General features: G+C 46.6%; 2 protein-coding genes across 16 annotated transcripts in view; both read left to right on the forward strand.

The window, feature by feature from the left end:
• The window catches only part of KCNIP1 (potassium voltage-gated channel interacting protein 1), a 288,428-nt gene extending 281,954 nt beyond the window's left edge, over nucleotides 1-6,474 (forward strand). For all 10 annotated transcript variants that reach the window (XM_042024433.1, XM_042024482.1, XM_042024489.1 and 7 more), the window contains one exon: nucleotides 1,949-6,474. In XM_042024433.1, coding sequence (XP_041880367.1) covers nucleotides 1,949-1,996 — 48 coding nt within the window. In that variant the 3' untranslated portion in view covers nucleotides 1,997-6,474. The remainder of the gene's footprint in view (nucleotides 1-1,948) is intronic.
• Nucleotides 6,475-6,564: 90 nt separating this feature from the next.
• LOC121662786 (gamma-aminobutyric acid type A receptor subunit pi) overlaps nucleotides 6,565-23,946 on the forward strand; it is a 29,333-nt gene continuing 11,951 nt past the window's right edge. For 3 of the 6 annotated variants that reach the window (XM_042024360.1, XM_042024394.1, XM_042024403.1), the window contains exons 1-6: nucleotides 6,565-7,287; nucleotides 7,380-7,482; nucleotides 8,806-8,850; nucleotides 11,256-12,348; nucleotides 20,997-21,086; nucleotides 22,340-22,452. In XM_042024360.1, coding sequence (XP_041880294.1) covers nucleotides 21,031-21,086; nucleotides 22,340-22,452 — 169 coding nt within the window. In that variant the 5' untranslated portion in view covers nucleotides 6,565-7,287; nucleotides 7,380-7,482; nucleotides 8,806-8,850; nucleotides 11,256-12,348; nucleotides 20,997-21,030. Of the gene's footprint in view, nucleotides 7,288-7,379; nucleotides 7,483-8,805; nucleotides 8,851-11,255; nucleotides 12,349-14,458; nucleotides 15,011-20,996; nucleotides 21,087-22,339; nucleotides 22,453-23,946 lie in introns of those variants that run through there. The other 3 variants (XM_042024376.1, XM_042024385.1, XM_042024366.1) reach the window with 3 other exon arrangements.

Here is a 23,946-nt window from a genome sequence, read left to right on the forward strand (position 1 = left end):
GGGGGGGGGGGGGGGGGGGGGGGGCTTTTTTGTTTGTTTTTGGTTTGGTTTGGTTTCTGTTTTGGTTTTGGTTTTTTTTCCTTCATTTTGAGAGTCTGATGCTGTCTCTGTGCTGCCCCAGATGTCATTATCAGGTAGCACACTGCTGAGACTGCCCAGAGTCAAAGGTGTCTCAAATTCTTGCAGTTACAGCCCTGAGTTATAAAACCTGTTGATGTTTTTATGGTGAAACATTAAAAGCAAATGCTGTCATCATAACAATGATTTTTATTTTTCTTCTGTTTTGGAAGCTCCCTCTTGCAAATTCCACATATGAGATTGGCTGTGATAAATTTTTGTTGGTACTTTTAGCACTGGCACAAAGAAGCATCTGTGTTAACATGCAATTGGCCTAATGCCTGTTGTCTTAGACCTTGATTGTGTGAATATTTGCTCAGAGATATCTCTAATACTTGACCAGTACAATAGTGGTGGAAAAGGCAACCTCTGCCGTTTAGAATGCGTATTGGCCCTTCTGTGCATTTTATGTTGCCTGGAAAATTCTTTCCAGTTCTGCAGCCAGACAGCTCTTCTGTTCCTGAGCAAGGGGAAGATGCCCACTGTGGAGGGCCAGGCTGGCTTCTGCTGGTTTTGTGTCAAACCTGGCTCTGGCCACATCCAGTCTCAGTCAGGGACTTCAGGCAGCAAAATCGTTGTTTAGCAGATGCATAGTAGAAGGCTAATGTTTTTCAGTTACTTCATTCTTGATCGCTCCTGATTGTTTGGCTTATTTTTGGCACCATCTTTATTTGATCATTTGTGTTGTGTATTATTCTTCACATTCTTAACTTGCCTGTAGGTGTGTGCATGATCAGTGAGATCAGTGGTCTCAGTATTGAAGCAGCTTTACTTGTAACTGTTAAAATTTTGATTCTCTACCCTCATGTGGGTTTGGTTGCTTCTGTTGCCACCCTTGGCTGGGAGCTGGGCAGACTGATGCACTGTCAGGTGCTGTTTCCTGGCAGGCAGGAGCAAGCCCTGCAACGCTAAGATTTATTTTTTTTATCTTTATGAAAAATAAACCAAAGTGCACAACAGTGCTCACCTGTGCCATTGCAGCAGCTCTGGCTTGTGGTCGGCGAAGCTCTGGCATTGCCTTGGAGAGGGTGATCGGCTTCCCATGAAAGGTGGTGCCTTGCACCCACAAACTGAGTGAGCAGTGGTAGAGGTGATGCAGCCTCACAATACAATTGAGGAATGCAATGCAATAGATCTCTTAAGTTGCTCAGCGTGGAAAATTATTTTCATGTTACAGGCAAACAGCTGTTCTAACTTTTGGAATAACTGAAATCCTGGGGGGGAAAATCATCATTATGTTTTTGAATACTATTCTGGTTCCTTTCTCAAAGTAAAATTTCAAGACTTCAAGAAAAATAATCCCGGATTTCCCTTGTGTCTGTCTCTAACTTTGTCATTTGGCTCTAGGAGCCTTGGGGAGGCTGAGGTTGCACAGATTGCATGGGTTTTGGGTTTGAGCTGGAATTTCTGGCAGGAAGTGCTCCCTCAAGGCAGTTTGCTTATCAGTTCAAAACCTGACATTCCATTTGGACTTGTGGAGCATATTAGCCAAGAGCACATTTGAATACCTGGGATCAGGGATATCTGAGGGTTCAGCACAGGCACCAGCCCAGTGCCCTGCATGGCACAGCCTGTGCTGGACATCAGGCTCAGGAGAGGACCCTGTGCTTGGTCTGCCTCAAACCAGCCCAGGGGCCGAAGCACGAGACAGCTCCTGTGCTGAATCAGGGCCGGGGCACTGAATCAGCCCCAGCTCACAGAGGGGGAAAGCGTTCCCAGAGCAAGGCTGTTGCCTGCAGGAGCAGCTGCAGAGCTCCCTGGTGCCAAGGCAGAGTTATGAGTTGTGCTTGTCCATGCTGGTTTCATGGAAATATCTTCTCCTTGCTTTCAGGACGACAATATCATGCGATCCTTACAGCTCTTTGAGAATGTCATGTAACCAGACGAGCACTGGAGGAGTCTGAGACTTCCTGTGTGACAAAGATCTCCTTTCTGGGTGAAAGCTTTTTACAACTGAGCCATGTCCAGTGTGTGAGGATTTTGTATGACATCTCCAACCAAATGGCAACCGAATGCAACCGATCCCACCTCTTCTCCCCAGGAGATGCCGGTGGACCTTTGTTTCGTTTTGGAAGCATGTGAATATTTTAATAAATCCCGACAAGAGAGAACTGCTGCTTGAAGTTCAATGAGTAATACAGAGCATTGTTTGCTAGGCACAAGTCCTGCTTCTAATCTAGCAAGCTTAATTCCCTATGATAGCACACGATAGCTATTCAGCCATCTATTGCAAGTGACAGCTCAGTCCATACCTCCGTTCAGCACAATGTTTTATGGATGCCTTGCCATTAATCTGCTTTGACAAAACTCCAATCTGCCAGGGCAGTCTGTGAAAAAATGAACAGTCAATGTACCCAGGACATTAAACAGACAGCCCATGTAGCCACTATCCCCATTTCTGTAGAGATCCCGCTTATCCTCTCACATGCACTGGTGCCACCACTCTGAGTTTGGTGGAGTTCTGCCTGAACACATTAACTGGGTGATCTTCATGCCAGGGTGAGCCAGAAAGGAGCAAAACATGTTGCACAAATTAATATCAAAGTACAAAACAAATCCTGTTCAGCAATGGTCAGTTCCCAAGAGACCAGGCAGGTGGATAAGGGCTGGTACAGAGGGATGGTACAGGCCTGCTCTGGTCCCAGCTGCCTGTTGAGTCCCAGGGACACCAGGTGATTCTCCACTGTGCATCTCAGCAGCACCATGGCCATGTGCTCTAGTCCTTTTGCTGTAATTTGGTACATGCTTCCTAGATTCATCATTACCATAAGGTCTTGCTCCCTTTATGGATTTATTTAGGCTTTATTGCTTTACTTAGTGAAGAACAGGGCCCAAAGATGCAGCTGTGTTTCAACATACAGACCTTGGCATCCACAAAGTGCCCAGCACATTTGATTGGGAGCTCTTGAATTGTTATTAGCCTTGGAATCAGCTGCCAGGCCCATACTTTTTCCTACGTGGCAGTAGCATGCCTTGTACAAGCCCCATTTCCTCACTAATGCCAGGTAGAGTGTTGGATTAGGGGTTTGGTTTTTTAATTAATAAAACAGAAAAACTCGTGTAGTGAATTTACACCAAGGTTGGATGGTTTGTCAGCTGGGGAACATGTCAGAGCCTTCTCTGTAGAAGCCTCTTAGGAAAGCTGACTTACCAGAGTGCCATTGCCATCTCCAGGTAGACAGTGGCTGAGGAACAAAGGGAAGGAGGCAACAGCCAGCTTTTCCAGCTGTTCAAACCACACAGATGGGACAGTCCCTGCATAGTGCTACATCACTCCCATCCAGTAAGCATCTATTTTTATTGTATCACATACTATATTACAGACAAACTGTTAGCAGTGAAGATATATTTTAAAAACTATGTAAGTGGAAGCTTTTTATAATACAGAATATATAGAATGACTCAGTTCTGTAGCCCTAATTTTATAAAAATTTCATCTGTTCAAGCATTCCTGATTATAGAAGTAGGTCTGATCAGTCCTACTATAATGATAATGCCAATTCCCCAAGATGGGGCATTTTCCCTTTTTACTGTGTTCCTCCATGCACTTCTATGTAGCCTTAACTTTATTTCTTTAAGTTAACCCCTTGTCATCAAAGGTGCCATTCAAGTGCAGTATCATGTCTGCAGGGATGACACCTTAGTCCATCTTATTTCTTGGCTTTCATGCAGATACCATTAATGAATTCCTCCCAGCAGTGAACCAGAGCACAGCAGCTCCAGTGAGGGGCTGGGGTTTGCAGGAGGGAGGCCACCCTGTGGGAGTACCTTGTCCTCCAGTTGTTGGGTATCGTCATTTAGGCTTTATTTAATAGGCACTTGGTAAAGACATCAGTTGTAGCTGAAACAACACACAAGTTTACACTGTTCCTTCTTAAGTCTTCTTGCAATCACTTTAGCAAATGACAGAATTTAATATAATTTCAAGGTTTTCCCTCCCACCAAAAGAACATCTGTCTTTTATTCTAAGCAGTTCACTTCAGCAGAGGGAGAAGTGGTCATGACAATGGAAAAGAAGGATTTGAATGAGGCTAGCACAGTGCCTTTTTCCTCTAATAGTCTTGCTTCAAGGGTGCTCATGAGATGGCACATACAGACAGAAATGTTTGGAATGTGCCCTTTTCAAAAGAAAATGTTATTAGTTGCATGATGCCATAGTCCCTGAAGCTAAAATAATTTCTGGAGTTACTGTGATGAATTTGGTCTCAGCTATGTTTCCTGGCCCTGCTGGCAGCAGTTCTGTGTGGGCTGCCTTTGTCACCAGGGCTGTCACTGCTTTCTCTTGAGTGTGGCTCCAGTTCAGCAGCAAACAGGCGGTGTCACTGTCAGTGCATGCTGAAATCAGGGTACCAGGACTGACCCTGCACTTCTGGCATCTCCTTTGCTGCTCCACTGTGCCTGCCAGGAACAATGAGGGTGCATCAGGTAGAGAGGGAGATGCTGAGAGCCATGCTGAGTCTGCCCTTAGAGAATAACAAGCTTTGAGTTGGATCCCACAGGGGTCAGACCTCTCCCACACACCCCTGACGTTCAGCCCTGGGTTGAGCTCTGTGCTTCACCTGAAGTCCACAGTAGCTGAGACAGGTGGACTTGCAAAGTGTCACCCACAGCTGTGTTTTCCCAGAGCTCAGATTGCAGAATCTGTCTGTGGCAGAGTCCTTGCCATTGCAAACCCAATTATTACCCTTGTGTTTGTCCCTGATCCCACTGTTACAGCCAGAGGCTGGGATGCACCAGTGCATAGAAGGCCTCTGGGTTTTCCATCAGCAGCATCTGTCCATGGCGGATGTTCTCCAGCCGGCAGGTGACAAACATCAGTGACTGTGAGAGAGCCACTCTCTGCATGGAAATGGCTTTGGGTTTGTTTTTCATGTTTTCTGTGAATGTTACTCTACTGTAAACTTGCCAAGCCTCTGCTTGCTCATAAATGGGGCTTGCAATATTTATGACAAACACTACCAGAGATTTCTAAATAAAACACACTATGCTACTCCAGTCTCCCGCCCTCATCAATCCTCCTGCCAGTAGGCAGAAGGCAGTTCCTGTTACAGTGAGATTCTCTGTCAGTGCTATCAACTGTGCACATTTCCTCCAAGTCGTGAATGTTTAAATAATGTTTGAATCAGGACTCTGACTGTTTCACTAGTTACAAACATTAGTCTGCATCTTCATGCCAGCATTTTTTATAGAAAGCCTTTCTAATATGCATTTTAGGTAACAATCTGTTGACAAATAGGAATGTGATTAATGATAATGCAAAAAAAAAAGAAAAAAAGAAAAAAAAAAGTACTGTGCCTGTTCTGTGGCTGTTTGTTTTCCTGTTCCTCTGAATGCAATGCAATATTGTGAGTAATCATGAGCCAAGCTAAAAGCTTGAGACACAAATACCCTGAGGTTCAGGCATTGTGGGCAGTGGCATTTCCTGACTGCAGTATGTGTTGAGAACAAACACCCTTGTGTCCATGGGTCACCTCTGATGAGATGGTAGCAGCAGTGTGTCAAACTTTTTTCTTCTTCATGGAAGTGCCGTGAAAGACCTAAGGAAATGTGCAAATAATGTAAATTGTGATAACTAAAGCCATGTTAATGGATCAGCCATGTATAGCTTCACTGTTACAAATGCTGTTCTCCAATGGCAATTTGTACTCAATTTTGTGGAATGGTTTTAAAAATGTTGGTTTTAATAATAAAAAGAAAATACCTGTAGAGGGTGTCCTTTCTTAAACCCAATATGTATTTTTTCTCAAGGGACACTGTCAGGTTAAAACTTTGCAATGAAGCTTTCAAAAGTGAGACTCAAACATGTATCCACGTGCATAGGGGCTGTGAAACCGAACTGTGCTGTGAGCTAACACATGTCAATGATTTATTTGTATCACTGATTCAGGGGTTCTCTTATATTTGATGTGGTTACATACACTGAACTCATAGTTTGGCACTTGTGTAAAGTTCAGAAACGTTCTTCTACCTGCATCACTGATGGTAACTTGGGGTAGTAAAAATTGAAAACTTAGAGGCATGTCTTTTCCCTTCTGCAGTTCTGCTTAAATATAAGCAGGAAAACAGACAACTGAGTTGAAAAAAAATGCAAACACTATTTTATGTTATAGATAATAAAAATAACCCAAAACCTCACAGTGTCCCTTTTGGTTTGGTTTATTGTAAACATCCATTCTGACACGTGGAGGAATGCAGAAGTGATTTTGCCAGACTATATATATGTGTGTACATATATATATGTATGTTTGCTAAACTCCATTTTGTAGGGTATAATCTGTCTACCCATACATCCCAGGAAAAAGAACATTCATCCATGGAGAAATATGAAAATAAAGGTGTCTGTGTGAAACATCTTGATCTTGGTGTCACTGCAGTGCCTGCCCAGCGCCCACTCCCCCAGCTGTGCACACCCCGGGCAGCACCGCTGCCACCCAGGCACCTCCTTCTCCCAGAGACAGCAGGGCCCTCTGGAGAATGCCAGACTTGAAATCTTGCTCCCTCTGCAAGAAGAAGGTGTGGTGACTGCCTGTTCAACACTTCTCACTCCCTGGGATGTGTCCCAGCTGCTGCCAGGCAAAGCAGGCTCGGGCTCAATGCACGTGCATAGGCTTTTTGTTCGCTTTCTGGCTGAGGTTTGTTTGAGTGGCTGGTGAAGCCTTAGTTACTGCTCTGAGGCATTGGACACCTCTGGCTTTATTCTGAGCCCATCACCATTGCAGTCTGAGCATCTCGTCCTGCTGCTTCAGGGGTCCAGGGCATTGCACCTGATGGATTGAAGGGCAGCGGGGAGGGAGCAGGTCTGCACTAGCCACAGGGGCTGTCCCTCACTCTGGAGCACAGAGGGGGAGCCTGAGGTGTTTGCCACAACTCAGCATATGAAAAAGGTTTCTTTTGAGTCTAATAATAGCGGGTTTTTTTACTGAGAGATTGATTCTGTAACCTTTGCTTATCCACACAGGTCCAGCAAACTGGAAAGGAGGAGGCCTGGACACGTTGGTACATGAAGTCCTATCATCACATCGGATCTGCACTCTGGGGGGTCAGGTGTGGGAGCTGCAGGAGCAGAAATTCTGGGTGATGGAGAGCTAATGATGGACTTAGCCCTGCTGCTTGGCCAGGAGAGGCTGGTTCTCTGCAAACAGGACACCTGTCCCCATCAAACCCCAGGAGGTGGGAAATAATGAACTGAAGATCGCCAGGAGCCGCAGTGGATGTGGTTATTTCCAGTCAGTTGTGTTAAAACTTTCCTTTTTGTCTTGCAGAGGAGAAGTGTGTCTTTGTCCATCTGTTCTTGTAGAGACTGGGCATCGCAGTGTGGCTCTGGCTGGAAGCCCCCACGGCAGGAAGGTGCCTCCTGAGCACAGGGTGAGTTGTCACATTGCCTGTGACGTTCTCCTGGGGACTCCCCTGCTGTCCTGTCCCTGTGCACAGCAGCCTGTAGAGGAGCCGGGGGGAACCAGGGTGATCCACACTCCTTGTTCAGGACAGAGGCTTCTGCAAGGGGTGGGCAGTGCTCCTGGTAGTGGGGAGAGAGGGATGTTTCCCTTAGAACCTGGGACACTTCCGAAGTTACTTGTTGGGGTTTGCACCCACAGTCACTAGCCAGGAAATGGAGAAGGGGAACAGCACCAGTGCAGTTTCCCACGCAGGAATCTGCTCTGGTCTGAAGTCTGGCTGCAGAAGGTGGGCCTGGATGGTCACTGCCCTCACCCAGATAACAAAATGTGAGAATGATCTCGAACACTCCTCACAACACTGTGACCTCCCTTCCCTGCAGCACAGCTTTTCTCAGGACAGTCTCCAAACCCAGCCCCAGCTCCCTCTGCCTGCGACTAATGGAGCCCACGAGGGATAAAGCCCTGCTGCCACTGCCCCGGTGGTTTAGGGTCCGTATTTTTTTGCTCTTTGCATTGCAGAGAGAGCCAAGGAGTGAATACATCGATGTTGTGAAGGATGCAGGGGGAACGCCCACTGCTAGTAATGTCCAGTCATCTCATTGTTAAAATGTCTGTGAAAAGTTAATGCTGACCCAGGATTTTCCAGAAGAATAATAAGTTAATGAAAAAGGTTGATTTAAAAAAAAAAAAAAAAATCCAAGATTGATTTTACAGTCCCAGGGTTAAATTGAATTTGTTGACATTTTCAGAGAAACCTGTCCAACCTTTGTGTTCTAATTGTCTTATTGATTTACTTATAAATCGATATAAATTGAAAATATGTGTAAATATACATGAAGAGAAATGTCAGCACAATGTTTTCTGTCTGAACAAATATTCTAAATTTTAGAGAACTCAGAACACAAAGAAGTGCTAGAGCCTTGTTTCATTCACACAGCACAAGCTGTTATGGAAAAGCATTTGTCACCAGCCAGTTACAAGTAAGAAAAATAATACTCATTGTAGTGGGTGAGCATTGCACTGGTGGGAGGCACACTGCCTGTGCTGTAACTGATAATGAGTAAAACTTTTTGGAAAAATTCATGTCTGTATATGGCAAACTGAGTTGCAAAAGTACTTCTAAATGGTTCTCAATTTTTGTTTCAGACTTTAAAAAATTTATCTCACTTTGTGTGCCTTATATTTGTTTTATTTTGCACTAAGCTGTGATATCATAACGCTTAAATCTGGAGAACATCTGCTACAAACAAATTACTGAATTGCTTTTGGTTCCTTTGGTATTCAAATGCAGGAGCTGTACACAAACCAATGAGAGACGCTTTGAATGGCAAGGAAGGTAAGAGATTTCCATCTCAACAATACTTTGTACTGATTTCACCAATGAAATAAAATTAACAGAATATTGAAGTTTTTAGTTTATGTCCTGTTATAGAAGTGAATATTTAGTGCATGTCATAAATAAAAATTGGGAATATATGGTGTAGATTTCAGCAGCTTCAAAGTCCAAAAGCAGAATTTCAGAACTTAAAAATTCCCTTTTCTGAGAGCACATTTAATCCCCATGTGGAACAGAAATCACATTCCAGCCTTCGAAGAGGCTATTCCAGGGCTTGATGCCTGAAGACATCACTGCAGAAGCGGGTGTGACGTTGCAGAGACCTGCAGGTAATTTTAGATACAGTAAAAGTCACATTCAAAGACGTCCTGTTCCTTTACTGCAGCTTTGCTCTGGGTTTGGTACGGATTTACAGTGCCTGGGGGAGCTCTGTGCTGACATTGTGGGAGCACCTGGCCAGCTCCTGTGTCCCCAGAGCCCCAGCAAGTCCTGGGGGAGCTGCCTGTTCCTGGTGCAGCTGAGTGGAGCCAGAGGACTGGGGAGGAAATTTTGACAGCTGGGAACTAAGCCAGTGTTTCACAGACTGGATGAGTCCCTGTGCATTAGCTGTGCCTTTCCTCCAAGGACGAGTCTGTGGAGGAAGGAGATGCCTTGTTGTAGGGTTTGGAGAAAGTTACCAGCAGTGGGCTGGAGCTGCCTTGGGGGAAGAGCCAGAGGTGTCTCATGGCACTAACACCGTCTGGAAGGGATAGGCAAAACCCTGCCTGGGTCTGTGTTAGTAGAGAGAACACAGAAATGTGACAAGGCTGGTCAAACCTGTTCCCTGTGCTGGGATTTTTTCAAGTTTTTTTAGTGCTTGGCAAAGAAGGGGCAATAGTAGTCTTTGGCTGGTCTTCTATGGTTGTGCTTTCCGGGTATTTTGTGTCCTGCTCTGTGGGCACCTGGGCCCTGGCTCTGCAGGTTTCTTCCCTGTTCCAAATGAGAGGCAGCACTGCAGCTCTCAAGCCCTCAGCTTCCACCCACCACACATGCAGAGCTGTGAATTAACCCAGGGGACAGCTGGCACTCAGATATTGGGGTGCTGCATGGGAACAAGCAAATGGGCTGAGGCTTCCATGGGGAATAGGCTGTATCCATCCAATGGATCGAGGCACCTCTGAGTGCTCCCTACTCCCTGCAGGGAGCTGGGCAAAATAGCCAATATTGTCATCATGTGTGGAACATATGGATGTGTATGGATGTATGGAATATAAGGATAATGTAACAGATTGTGCAGATTCTGTAGTAACAGGCTATACAGGCTGTTACAGGGCATTTGGGGATCAAAGAGTTTGGAGTACTAGGACAGGAGTCTCCAGTGCAAATGGTTTGCTGCCATAGAGCATGTGCTGGTTATGCCCTGGACAGTCCCTGCCTGGCAAATGGAAAACAAAAGGCTGTGGGCCTGCTCAGCACTGCTCAAAATTTAATCAAATGCCCCTAGAAAAAAATGTAGTGTTAAGTCCCATTGCATTAATGTTCATTAGACTTACATTTTCCTAAATGTGACATGGCATCAGGTGTGTGTCTGAAGACTGCTTGTTCGGACATCACAGGGAGGAGTGCAGTGTTCCCAAAATGGCCCTCGATTTCTCCAAAGCACGTTCAGTAGATGAGCCTTGCAGAGACTCAGTTGGCCGCAGCCAGGGTGGCATCTGAGCCACGGGGACAGCTGGGGACACTGCTGTCACTTGTCACTCCACCATGTGATGCAGCCCAGCAGCTCTGGACACGAGTACAGATCACCAGGGTTGCCAGGCTGGAAGCAAACCTGCACAGCAGTTTTTTTAGCCATTGTTATGTGAGTGCTGACTGCCTGCGTGTGGCACAGAAGCAAATTATAAATAACTGCAGGAGCTGTTCCTTCCCTCTGATAACAAGGCCAAAACTGCACATCAGCTTTATTGCGTCTTGTGCCGATCTCCCAGTTCACTGGCAGGCAGAGATAAGGCCCTGGCATACACAAATTACCAGTGATAGTCGTACCAAGGCTCCTGCCAGGGCACGTGGGTACTGATGGTCCCCATGGTGGGGACATACTGGTCAGTACTTTTCCAGATGCCGCAAAGCTTCTTCAGGGGTGTGTGATGATCTGGCATAACTGCAGATGTAGCAATAAATAGGCTACAGGGCCTTTAAGGACACCAGACATTTTTTCTCTGTCAAATAATTATCAGTCTCATACCCAAGGGCACATTCTCCATCAGCTCACGGGTGTTGCAATGATTTTGGTTATTTTATTTGTGCCAGATCTGAAGGTGCTTTATACTGTAACAAATATAAACTAAATAATCATGAGGGAAAATGTCAGATCTTTTTCCTCCATTTTTATGAATTCCGTTTTGGTTTGGTGTGTGCATTCCCAGGCAGACAGGTTTATGTCTCTGACACAGATCAAGATCAAGGATGACCCTGAGAAGGAGTGGCCTGAAACCTGCTCTCTCCCAGATGCCCAAGGAGCATCAATCTGGCTCCAGCCCAGAGCCCGTGGGAGGCTGACTCCAGCTTCTCACACACAGAGGGCAGGGATCCCTGCAGGTAGCATCTTCTGAACTGTGGAAATGATGTTAAGACCTTTTCTGTCCTTTGAGATGCAAACCTGAAGGTAAGTCTGCAGTGATTTGGTTTTATCCCTTTAAAATATTTTCACAGTTTGGTGGGAAACTTCTGTCACAAAATTCTCTCCTTTTCCTTATTTTCACAGTGTTCAAAACAATCTACTCCAAAGGTAAACATTTCTGTGAATACTTCAGTAAAATGAAAGGTGTGTTTTGTGATACCATTCATAGCTTTGAAGACCTCTGAGTTCATGCCCTCAAAAGCAAGTGCAGCAGTGTTTTTGTTCCGGCTATTTACACCCTGTCAGAGCTCAGAGCTGAGTTAATGTTTCACCTCAGGCTGCAGTAAATTAGATAAAACAGTATTTCCTCATTCCCAGAATTACCCTTTTACATTGTCTGCACTGCTCCTTTTGCTGATACAGGAAAAAAACATTGCTTCATCCCTTTTAACAACTGTTGAGACTATTTTTAAACACAAAATATGTTTCTGTACTGGATTGCTTTTTGCTGAGGCATTTGTAAGACTACCAAACCTCAGCCCATGCTAAGTAATGAGAGCTGTCTTCCTGCTGGCAGATCTACCACCACTGTTTGGTAAGTTTAGAAAGATAAACCCATGTGAACCTCGGTGATTTTTCCACCTCATTTTTTTCCACCCAAGTGCAGGAAAGTCTTGCTCCTTGGACAATAATTTTGGAAATTCTGAAGTGCTCTTTGAGGAAGCTTTTCAAAGAGGTCCTTCCCAGTGGAGATAGCACACACGCACACCTGCCAGCTGACAAGCCTGTGCCTGAGGGACTCTGCCAAGGAGCAGCTCCCACGCCTGCAGTGCTGGAGCTCCTGGGGAAGTGCCATGGGACCGGTGCTCACCTGTAACAGCAGAGGACAAGAGCTTCAGGTGAGGCATTTATCTGCTCTCTCTCTCTCCTCTGCTGTGAGCACACATATCCCACATGAATAACATGAAGCCACAGTCTTCCACTGTCCAGAACTCCTCAGCAAGAATTATTATTCTCAAATAATGAAAATAATAAGAGGAGGGGTTGTCCTATAATCAACATCCAGCCACCTCAGCAGCAGAACACTGGGATGTGTCTGTGTCAGCTCTCTGTGACTGTTCAGCACAAAATGAGAATCCAAAAGGTTTTGCATTGGGTACATTGCTGCAGTGCTTGGAGAGATGCTGAGAGCTGTGGGGGTCCTTGCTGCATCCTCACCTCCCAAGGCTCTGTGGCTGCTCCAGTGGCCCTGGGATGGATCCCACTGGTCAGTGCCATCTCATTTGCAGAGAAGCATAAAGCAATCATGGATTAATTTAAAGTGTTTGGGGAAGTTTTTTCCTTAAAAATATTCCCCATCCCCCTCTTGACAGAACAATACAGGCCTAGGTCCTTTGGGGGGAAGTTAAACTAAAAGAAAGTATTTTAATTAAACTTCTTTGATGTTTATGGCATTCAGAACAGTTCCAAATACCAGGCACCACCAATAGAGATAACTTTCTGTCTCTTGAACATGCAAACTAGAAGCTAGTACTTAATGCAGCTCATTTAATGAGTACATCTTGAGCTGATCTGCTGTCTCAGAGTGTATTTTGTCCTATTAACATAAAAGTACGCAATTATTCCAATAGATCCTAATCTGGTGTAGTTAAAATATCTGCCCAGCTTTTGACAGCTGAAGTCACTTGTATGGATGAAATATTTATTTAACAAGTTAGGGAGCAAAAAGGAATGACATCATATCAGGTAAGAGCTTTGGCCAAAGATAAAGCCACAATTGTGCATTTATCTGAGATAATAACAAAACGTTGTGCACTTAAAACTGAGTGTCCAATTAATTGTCAGTTCCCAGACTCATTCCTGTATCTGACAAGAGGTTACACCAACCTTTTTTTACATTTAAATTGTATTCTTTATCTTTGAAGTGAAGTTAAAAGGCATGAACACTGGGTGCTGATGTGCACACAGATAAAATGTTTTCAGCTGGTAATAGGCAACGAATGAAATAGGGTTACAGATTGGAAAAAACATTCCTGGTGTCAGTCCAGAACTTTTGCTCTTACTTTAAATGTTGTTTTGGTTCTGGTATGAGCATCACTGGCCCGTGGGCTCTGTTCAGAACACAGCAGGATTGGTGACGGAGCACTTGCTGTGAGCCTTTCGTGTTTCTCAAAGAGCAGCTGGAACCTGCAGGGCATTTCACAGCAGGAGCTGCCTCACCGTGAGCAGTGCCCGGTGTTGGGAGGGGGTGTTGCAGAGTGCTGGGCACCCCGGGGCTCTGAGGGGGCTCTGGGCTGCCCAGGGGTGCTCCTGCAGAAACAACAGTGAGGGTACCCACAGCCCCACTCCCCTGTGCTGGGGCAGCCTGGCCCCCGTCTGCCGTCCCATGAAGAGTGAGGATGGCACTTGAGGCACAGAGACGACAGGGCTGTGTGTTTGCTTGGCTTCTAACTAAGCAATTAAATACACTTGGAATTGTGGGGAGAAAAAATTGCAGTCTTGAGCCTGCTATGTAAATAACAGAACAAAATACAGCCCCACTGATGGCATCTCCCACAGCTGTGGGGTTTGAGCTGTGGTAGGAACCTGCTGCATCCAAGTCCCTTTTTGAGAGCAGGAGGAAAGAGCAGAGGTGATGTGGGGATGGGGCTTGGCACTGAGGGTATTTGTCTGTTCTGTTCTGTTGTGTTCTGGGAAGGGAAGGGTCACTACCTGGGTGTTCCCTGGCAGAGGTCTCAGCCGATGGTGATGGCTGAGCAGCACTGCAGCCTGGGACCAGGGCCATGGGTGGGAAAGCACAGACTTAGAGTGGTTCCTGTGCAGTCTGAGGTTTGAGCTTTGTGTTTGCTTTATCATTTCACCCAAAAAAAGCATACTGGTAACGACTGAGTGGTTTATTTTCTCTGTTGCTGTAGATACCGTTGTCAAGTCACAGAGTTTGCTGTAAATAAGTCTGCAGTATAAAACAGCATTTCTTCTCTTAGAATGTCAGTTTTCTGCCTCCTCCTTCTAGCCTGTCTTTCAGGCATTTATTTTGGAAAATCTAGAAAGATAAGTTATGCGATGGTCTGGCTTGGCAGTCACCTTAAAGGCTGAAGGGGGGCAGTACTGCTGCTGTGATGGCATTTCGCTCCAGGTCGCTGCTGGTGCCGAGCCTCCACCTTGCCCTGCCTACGCTCCTTTCTGCAGGTAGTCTTTGGCAAGAGCCCCACCCTCACCTCTCCTTGGAGCACGAGTGGGAGTTGCTGTTGTTTGAAGCTGCCAGGAGCCCAATGCACAACTACAGAAAATAAATGTGCTATGAACTGATTGATTTATCTGCATTTTCTAGCCTGGCAATTAATTCTGCTTTTGGGAGGCAGAACCAAAGCAGCAAGCAGGCTGTGAAGCTGGATCGGAGCTGATAATGCGTTCCTCCCTCCATGGCCCTGTGGTAGCACGCAGAGCAGCTTGTTAAGGAATCATCTCCCCCGGGATCTGCCGGCCCCAGCGAGGATCAGCCCCGGCTGCACCGCGGCAGAGCCGAGCCCGGCGGCGCCTGGACAGAGCGGGGACCCCGAGGTGCCGGGACAGGAGGGGTGGCAGCAGGGGCTTGGACGGGGTGGTCACCTGCTGTTGCCCTCCCACGAGGCTGCGACCTGCTGCTCAGGGCTGGCAAGTCACTGCTCTAACCTTACCTTTTGCAGATTGCTTTGACACTCATTATTACTGCACAGATACATCTTCCCATTACCTGAAGAACTCAGTGGCCCTAAATGTGACACAGCCCTGTGCTGGTGGCTGGTGGTGTCTGTGTGGGCTGTCCGGGGGTGAGCATTGGCCACTGGGCAGTGGGGCCAGCTCAGGGCTGGTGGCTGCATGCGGCTGTAAGTGTAAGGCATGTGGGGAAACTGAGGCAGCTGGGAGGATTCTGACCCAGGATTTGGGAAATGGTGCCCACAGGTGCTGGTGGATGCCCGAGGTTCCCGGGGTAGTGCAGGCACCACAGTCGGTTCTCGGTCCTGGGGATGTGGTGGCCAGTAAGGAGGGGGGAGAGAGAGCTGTTCTTGCCACTGCTTGTCTCCCCTGCTCCCAAGCAGGCTGCACCCCATCTCCCTGTCCACATTCTCTTTTTGTCTGAGTTTCTCACTCTTGAGACTTATATTAAATTTATCCCAGCCCTCAGGGAACTCAAAAGGGAATTCAGATGCTGTAGGTAAAAGCTACAGCATACAAGCAGTATTCCTGCTGCGAGGGTTTGGGTCATAACAGTTCAGCAGCTCACTGATACATCCCTTGGGAATGCAACAGGTCCATGTGCAAACCCAGTGCAGCAAAGAGAAGACAATGGAGGAGGAGGCTGCTGCCAAGGCAAGCTCCTCGAGCTACTTGTAAAATTCTGTGTTTCAGGGCCTCCGTGTGTGGCTTTTGATGGAGTTTTCCTCTATCTAGGGCAAAAGAAGTGAGCTGAATCTATGGTCTCTTCTACAAACCTTTCTGTTTCAGTCAAGTGGAATCAGTGTGGCTCTTTTTGAACCCTGGATTGTGTCCTTTATGTGTATCTTGCAGTTCAGGGCTGAACTGTTTGTATGTACAAACTGAAAAGTAACAACCAGAAACATTGCATCCACTTTTGAGAAATAATTGGACCTCGGGGCAAGGCAGAATGGCTCCCTCCAGCCTCGGGGATCCAGATGAAGTTTCTCAGAGCTGGTGGCCGTGCCCACCTCCTACCAGCACGGATGGGAGCAAGGCAGCAGCACGGCGCTGCTGGCCGGTGCCACCAGCCTGCTGCTTCTCGTGTCCTGCAGGTGCCCTGTGCTGCAGGGAAGCAGTGCCGATGGCACTGGGCACCCCGGAGGCAGAGCTGGCCTGGCCCTGAGCTGCCTTTGGAGTTTGGAGCAGGGATCTGCATCTTTGCAGAACTGAAGCTGTGCAGCCCAGAGTAAGAAAATGTTAACAATTTTCCAGATACTTCCCCCTCCCTTCTGAAAGGGATGCCTTGAGTTTAAAACAAAGCAGTCCATTTAAAACAAAAGAGTAATGAATATGGCAGCCCTTGCTCTTTTGCAAGTTTAAACACCTCATCTTTCCTCAAAGAACAGCTCTAAATCATTTTATTTGCAAGCCCTAAGCAGGAATTTGTATTCATGGTAAGACACTTATTGAGTTAATTTATTTAAGGCTGGGGCATAATTTCTAATAGTGGAGGAGTCCCTAGGCCCAGTGCAATTGTCTCCCTGATAGGGCATTAATATTTTAAGGGGTTATAATACTCTGTCAATTGATCTGTGTCTTTTAGGAAGTAGGTTAGCAGTTATTGATGGTCACTTGTGTGAAGGATTAGCTTAAGTAAAGCCGGTGCTTGGCAGAGCAGTGCCTGCCCCCGGGCCAAGTCCCACGCCCCGGCAGGAGGGGGCCCAGGGTCTGGGGCAGTGGGTCCGAATGGAATGTGGAGAAGGCGGAGGTTAAATGAGGCAGTGCACATGTGGAGGGTGCTGCTGCTGCTGCTCCACGGTGCCGGGCTCAGACAGCAGCAGGGGAAGCGCTGCGGTGCCTTCCTGTGGCTGCCAGTGCTGCTGCCCGCCAGGATTTCTTGGGGAAATGTGAGCCTGGGTGTGACCTGAGCGAGGAGGGTTGGTACGTGTTCTGCAGGAGGCTTGTTCATCTTGACAGACAGTCTGTTACTGATGCCACTCAAGAGACGGATAACTTGACCTCTGAGTACCTTAATTTCTCTGTTCTTAGAAGTGGGGAACATTTATGCTATTTCTTGAGTGATTTAAAATGAGGACAATTCCAAATGTAAAAAAATTCATGCTTGTTTTACTGCTGTATTTAATTCCACATTGCACTAGGAAACAAGGTGCTGAATGGCCTTTAAAAACAAGGTAATGTGGAAACCAATCCAGATGAAATACCTTTGGTGAAGTCTGTCTCAGGGAAGGGATGACAGGACCACTGAGACCTGGGCAGAGTTGGCCAGGGCGTGTTCAGACCCTCCAAGCCCTTGCTGAGAGTGATCAAACTGTGGCAGAGCCGTGGCCTGGGATGGGGGACAGTGTGAGCAAGTGCTGCAAAGCTGCTGCCAAAGTGTTGGCAAGATCTGACAAACCTGAAAGGGTACCGAGGTGCCTTCGGAGGCTGTCACCTTCTGTTTAGTGTTTTAGCTTTTATGTTTTCTTATACTCATCAGAGGCCCTGAGCTGGTGGAAAGCACTGACTGTAGGAACCTGAGTGACACTGAGGCCATCTGAAGGTGGCTGTGTCGGGCCACAGCTCTGCCCCTGGGACACCAGCACACACCCCCTGCGCTGCATGGAGCAAGCCAGAGACAAACAGCATGAGTGGCTCTTGGATACAAATCCAGTGTCACAGTGGCAAGGAAGTCAGTCACAGCTTTTCAGCACTGAGTGTGTTCTAGCTATTGTCCAGCAGTGACTCTGTTGGTGTAATGAACTCTTGGCAGCTCTAAGGTCACCTGGGTAATGAGCACACAGGGACTGGACTGCCAGTCACTGCAGCCAGGTAACCCTGCCATGCCAAAGGGCTGGACAGCATTACTGGTGTTATAAAGAAAGATGAATTATTCATAGTGGGCTACAGTGGCCTTTCGTGGGTGTGCTCACCGGCTCTGAGGATAAGGTTTTACTTACTCCTATATAAATTATACCTCTTACTACAGTAGGTAAAAGCATTTATCAACTGAAAGCTAAATTCTGCTCCATCAAATGCTGGCGCTTTGTGTTTCTAATGTGCATGACTTATTGTGGATATTGAGCATTTATTGAGGAAAACTGAACGTTGGCATGGAAGGACGTGCAGCTGCAGTGCAGCTTTGACTGTGCTGTCTGCAAGAGCAAAATAAATGTGCTGGGTAAAAGTGGGCTGTGGAGGTGCTCAAGACAGTATGGGGCTGGTTTTCACCCAAAACTTCCTGCGGTGAGGAGTGTTTCACTGCCCTGCAGAAACTCAGACTAATAGATGTGTAAGATGAATGATTGTGTCTGAGCTATGCTCCTCGAGGCCCCATCTCCTGTTTTTTCTTTACGTGCTCATCTGTCAGTGCGTTGTCAAACCTTTAAAGCTGCGTCACTGGCAGCTCTTCTCACCCTCACTCTCTCCCTTCAGCCCCGCCGGCTCCTTTCCTGTCCTGGGCAAGTGCTGCCGAGGCAGGCAGGTGCTCAGCCATAGTGGAGACAAAATAAAGTGATCCTGTCCATCACTGCTTTTCTCCTGGGAGAGGTCACTGAGTCCCTGCTGCTTTTCCCCTGCAGGGGTGGGCTGGGGCACGTAGCAACTGCTCGACTGCATGGATTGAGTGCTGAACTCCCCCAGCTGTGCCTGCCAGTACAGGGCTGCAAGGGAAACCAGTTCCCTTTGTCAGCGCCTGTTGGAGTAAGTGCCATCAAAGATGACCAAGAGAAGTAATCCCAAATTACCCAGTACACACAGCTTATTTTACATTTATCTGTTACCTGGAAGCTTGGGAGAAAACTTTCCACATGTTGACTGAGGATTTTGTGACCATGTATTTGCTGTAGCCTCTTGGTGCATTGACTATGCCCTTGGTCTGATATAATGTGCAAATAATCAGATGTCTGATGTATTTTCTCTATGTGTTCCTTTATCTTGGTGCTCCTCTGTTCTGTTCACTCAGATGACACACACTCTTCACAAATTGTACTTACTTGAGAATCTTTCTGTAATAATATATTTTATTCTGCATTTCCCACTCTAGCACACCCTGAACTGAGCAGAGCATTCAGTAAAGATCCTCAGTAATCCTCCTCTGCTTTACCTGGCATTGGAAGCAAACTTGGCTCCAGTTGTGCTGGTACTGCCATCACAAGTGCTGCTGTTCTGTATTGCCTGGGCCGTGCTTTCACTGACCAGACACAAATGTCCAAACTAAACAGTGCTGAAGGTTATGTTTTTCTGTTAAAATGAAACCCTTTACTGCACAGAGAGACATAAATACACAATCTTATTATAATTTCTTCCCACTACTGGTAATCTCTGATGAAAGCCCCTGCCCTATAACAGCAGAATTGCCATTGCATTAACTGGCACACTGAGCAGTGAAGAAATGCTGTGGTTATATTCATCTCTGGGCACTGGTATCACCTTTTTCTTGCCCAGGAGTACTTACAGATTTCCATTTCGCTGCCTCCCAGTCTTTGAAATATTTATTATCATTACAGTCATCCTGTGCAAAACATGGGATATTAATGAGGAATGCTCATGAGAGGTTCCTCAGCTGAACATCATGAAGTCTCGTATTTTAACTGAAGTCTAATTTGTAAAATTAACATCTTCCTGCAAGTCATTTAAACAACCTGGACCAATCCTCCTCCTTTTCAATCAAAACTGTGGTCTAACATTGATGTGAGGGGGTAAATGATTCTCTCTCTGGTCCTGCATCATCACATTATAGTGAGGAGCACTTGAGAGCATCTAAAAACATCTGTGTACCATTTCAGAGAATGGGCTAGAAGAAAAAAGCCTTGTTGGAAATTCACATGTTGGCCCAGTATTAGAGCATATTGTGTGTTTTGAAAAAACCTATCCTTTCTCCAGTGAGATGCCCTGCATTCATAGTACTTGAATGTTCAAGTGTTTTACTGGCTCTGTATGGACAAAGTTGTTATTTCCTGGAGCTCTGCTGTCCATGGCACAGCACCAGAGCTGGGCATCTAGCTGAGGAGGCAGAGTGCCCTCTGGGCTGTGGGGAGCTATTACAGGAAGGATCTAACATAGGCAGAAAATTTGTGATGTTTGGGTTATTATGGTGCGGCCACATTGGAAGCTGAAGCTCTAAATGCCAGATGTGATGAGAGAGGTGCTAGGTCTGAAAAAAACGTGTGTGATTGGAGCAGCACTTCCAGCAGGGAGCTGAAGATCAGAGTGGAGCAGAGCACAGCTCAGAGCTGCCACTGTGGCACCCACTCCAAGGCCAGCCCGAGGAGTCTTGGGCCAGCAGCCAAAACTCGGTTCCACTCCAAGAAAAGTCAACGAAACCCCTTTGAAGTGCAGTGACCTCAGCAGTACTGCACGCTGAGGGGCCTGCCAGCATTGCTGTTAATAGCAGGGGTTTACCCCAGGTACAGTCAATGGAGCGCAGAGTTACAGCCCTCCTGTGGGGCTGGTTAGGGGAGCCTGGGACTAAAAGATGCTGGAAGTGCCATCTGTGGACAGGATCTCTCTTGGCTTCAGAGTCTGACTGCTCTGGGAACTACCCACGCATTCTCCTATTTAATAAATCCCTTCCCATGGTGTCATTTTCAACATCCGCTAATTGCCATCCCATACTGACAGGAGAGGAGCTAAAGCTTGTCGAGGACTTCAAGACCTGAGTTGTCACCAGGGTCTTCTATGTGGTGTTAAAATAGAACATTGCTGAAAAATGACACTAGCCAGGAAAAAGGGCAGGAGCCACTGCGTATCAGGAATGTTTAACATCACTCCATGATGGTTCTGACTGTGCAGCATTTCTTTTCCCTGTCTCCTTCCCTTAAAATAATTTTTCTTAAACCACAAAACTTCGTCTTTCTTTTCTTCTTCACAGACAAGCAGAGCAAATACAGAAACAATCTCCAGAGATGTTCTGCAGATATTTTTCCTTCTTTTGTCTGTGTCTTTTCCTTCCAACCCAAAGGTAGGTGAAGGGTTTGTTTTATTTTAAAGGGAACTTTTGAATTACATTTCACATAAAAAATGTGGGTCAAAAGGAAACTATGCTTCCAGTTATCCAGCCCATCCTAATGAAGCAGGCTGCAGTCAGGGATGTGGTATAGGAGAGAGCAATCTGCACAGGTCCCTAAACCACAATATATCCATTGACAGTGCAACCCCCGATTTCCTGCTCAGAACCAGCACAGTTTGTAGTTTTTTACCAGAAATGCCTCCCGCAGGGCTCCCAGCTCTGTTATTACCGTCCTTGGACGTACAAGTCCCAAATTTCTTGAAGTATTTACATATATATTGTGCAAAACCTGGTTCTGCTGTAAGGTCCTGTTTCGTCTAAATCCTGCAGCTCCAAGGCCCTATTAACCCAGCTTTGAAGGAAACAGAAGAAAAAACCTGGGTGAGAGCTGTGAGTAACACCATGGCTGCTTCCTGCCCAGAGCAGGGTCCTGAGACTGGGATCAGCAAAGGCTCTGCCTCCCATCTCCTGCCCAAAGCAAGAACAAACTCTTAACCCTTCCCTTGGTTACACTTTCCTTGTGTGAGTGTGTGCCACTCTGCACCATAACACCTTTTACAGTCCAAACCCCTGTCCCTCTCACTGTCTGTGTGAGGGTGCAGAGCTGTCAGCCTCAAATGCAGCTCCTGCCTTCAATGTCCAGCCACAAAACATAAATTCTGACAGCACTGCCCACAGAGCTTTGGGGGTGCCTGTGAAGTGCACAATCCTCCACCCTTCCCCTGCAGTATTACTCCTGACAACAGCTGTAGGAGCTGACACTCACATTTGAGGATGAAGCTTATTTAGGGGACTAGAGATTAGAGAGGAGGAGCTGTTGGGCTGTAAGATTTGTCTCAGGTTGTCATAAATGGGAGGAAAAAAGAAATGCATGTTCCTTATACAGACTGTACAAGAAGGGGTGGGGAGAGGAGATTGGGTGTTATTGTAAAGGCTTGTGATCTACAGACCTTGCTTGATTTTCTGTGATATTTTAAGAACCTGTAGCTATCGGCTGAGGCAATTTGTCATTTTCCCACCTCTTGAAGGTGCTAATTATTCAGCCAAGACAGCAATGTGAGCAAATGCTTGTGATTTCAATTATCTACTTGGTTTTAATAACTATTTTATGCAGTTTGCTTGTTTGAGAACAAGCTGGAAACAGTTGCAGCTGCACACCAGATGTGCCCAGCCCAACATGTAACAGTTCGTGTTTGTGTCCCCAGGAGGTGCTCCCTGGGCCATGGATCCCTCTTGCACGGCAGGGACACAGCATCGCTCCCCGGATTTGAGAACCTCACCACGGGGTACAACAAATACCTCCGGCCCTACTTTGGTGGTATGTTGGCTCCACACATGGGAGCATTTAAAATCAATCTGTAAGGCTCATGTGGAGGGGAGAGCAGGCTTTAAGCTTGCTCTAGGATACTGCAGTTTCAAAGGTTGTGTTTCTTTTAAATGAGTTGGTGTCCCAGGCTGCCCTCCTTTCTGTTGTCTTGAATAGCTGGTGCACATATGTGTGGGGCTTGGGAACATGTCCAGCTGTGAGGTGAAGAGCAGGGAATTTATAAACTTTAGCATCTCTATGAAAGACCTGACCGAATAACTAAGTTCTGCTCTAACTGTACAAGCTTTTGTTTAGAGCCTGACCCTTGTGAATTTCTGCTTTACTTTTGCTCATGTACAGCTATTACAGCTATTTATGCAGTTAAAGAGGAGCAAAGCCATTCTTCTTGCCAGGAACATTGACTTTTGACACATGGTTTCACTTCACACTGAGGCACAAACCTGTTTCAAACCCTGGTGAGACTGGAGAGTCGGGAGCAGGCAGGTATTTAGGAACTTACCTGAGGCTATTGAGCAATTTGGGTGTCAGGTCTCCCACCTTCCAGGTGAGTGCTGTCATCACACAGAGGAAAGGGTTTCTCAGAATGACATTCAGAACCTGAAAAGTATAACTGAAAGTTTAAGAAACAGCAGTGACCATTTTTATTTCTATTAATTTTGGTTTCGTGCCCAATCTCATTAATGAAAAATTGATAGAAAAATTTCTCATCAGCTTTCAAAAGGTCTTGGATGTTTCCTATTGTAGACTGACCTGCTGCTACTGGTAGCCCTGAGCTGCTTCCTTTTTCTGACCATGGTAATAAATTTCTGGGACAATACAGAATTTACCATCTTGTTATGCCGAGACCTGATGCAGGACTAGAAAAGCTCCTCTAAATCCTGTGACACCAGTGAGCAGATGCTTCTTTGTGAGATAACAGAGATCAACTGCATCTGCAGCAAACGTTAACCGAGAAGGGTCAGGACTCTGGTGTGACCTCCCCCCGAGGCTGAGTCCTCACAGATGTGTCCCGTAGTCAGTAACTGCAGTGGGCTTCAAGAGTGCGAATAGACAGAGATGTGAACAACAGCTACTTTAAAAAATACACATCTTTTGTAAACGAAATATATTTATGAACAGTTTTAAACAAACAAACAAAGCCAAAACCACCTGGAAAGAGATTTAGAAATTGTGTCCATTCGTGGTTCCTCGCTGTGATTTGGATGATGAAAAGGAGTTTCAGAGGTCCCACGAGGAAAGGCAGCGCTGTGTTGTCACCCAGGCAGAGAGGGCTGTGCTGGAGAGCGCCGAGCCGCGCTCGGAGCCCCGCGTTCTCCCGGCATCGGCAGAGCCCGGCCCGGCGCGGGGTCCCTGCTGTCCCCGTGTCGCTGTTTCCCCGTGTCGCCGTGTCCCTGTGTCCCCCTCTCCCTGTGTCGCTGTGTCGCCGTGTCCCTGTGTCCCCCGTGTCCCTGTGTCCCCCTCTCCCCGTGTCCCTGTGTCCCCCTC

Source organism: Corvus kubaryi, unplaced genomic scaffold (genome assembly GCF_017639235.1).
Source record: "Corvus kubaryi isolate FWS band 111438036 unplaced genomic scaffold, C.kubaryi_AGA036_p1.0 128, whole genome shotgun sequence".
Taxonomy (NCBI): Eukaryota; Metazoa; Chordata; class Aves; order Passeriformes; family Corvidae; genus Corvus; species Corvus kubaryi.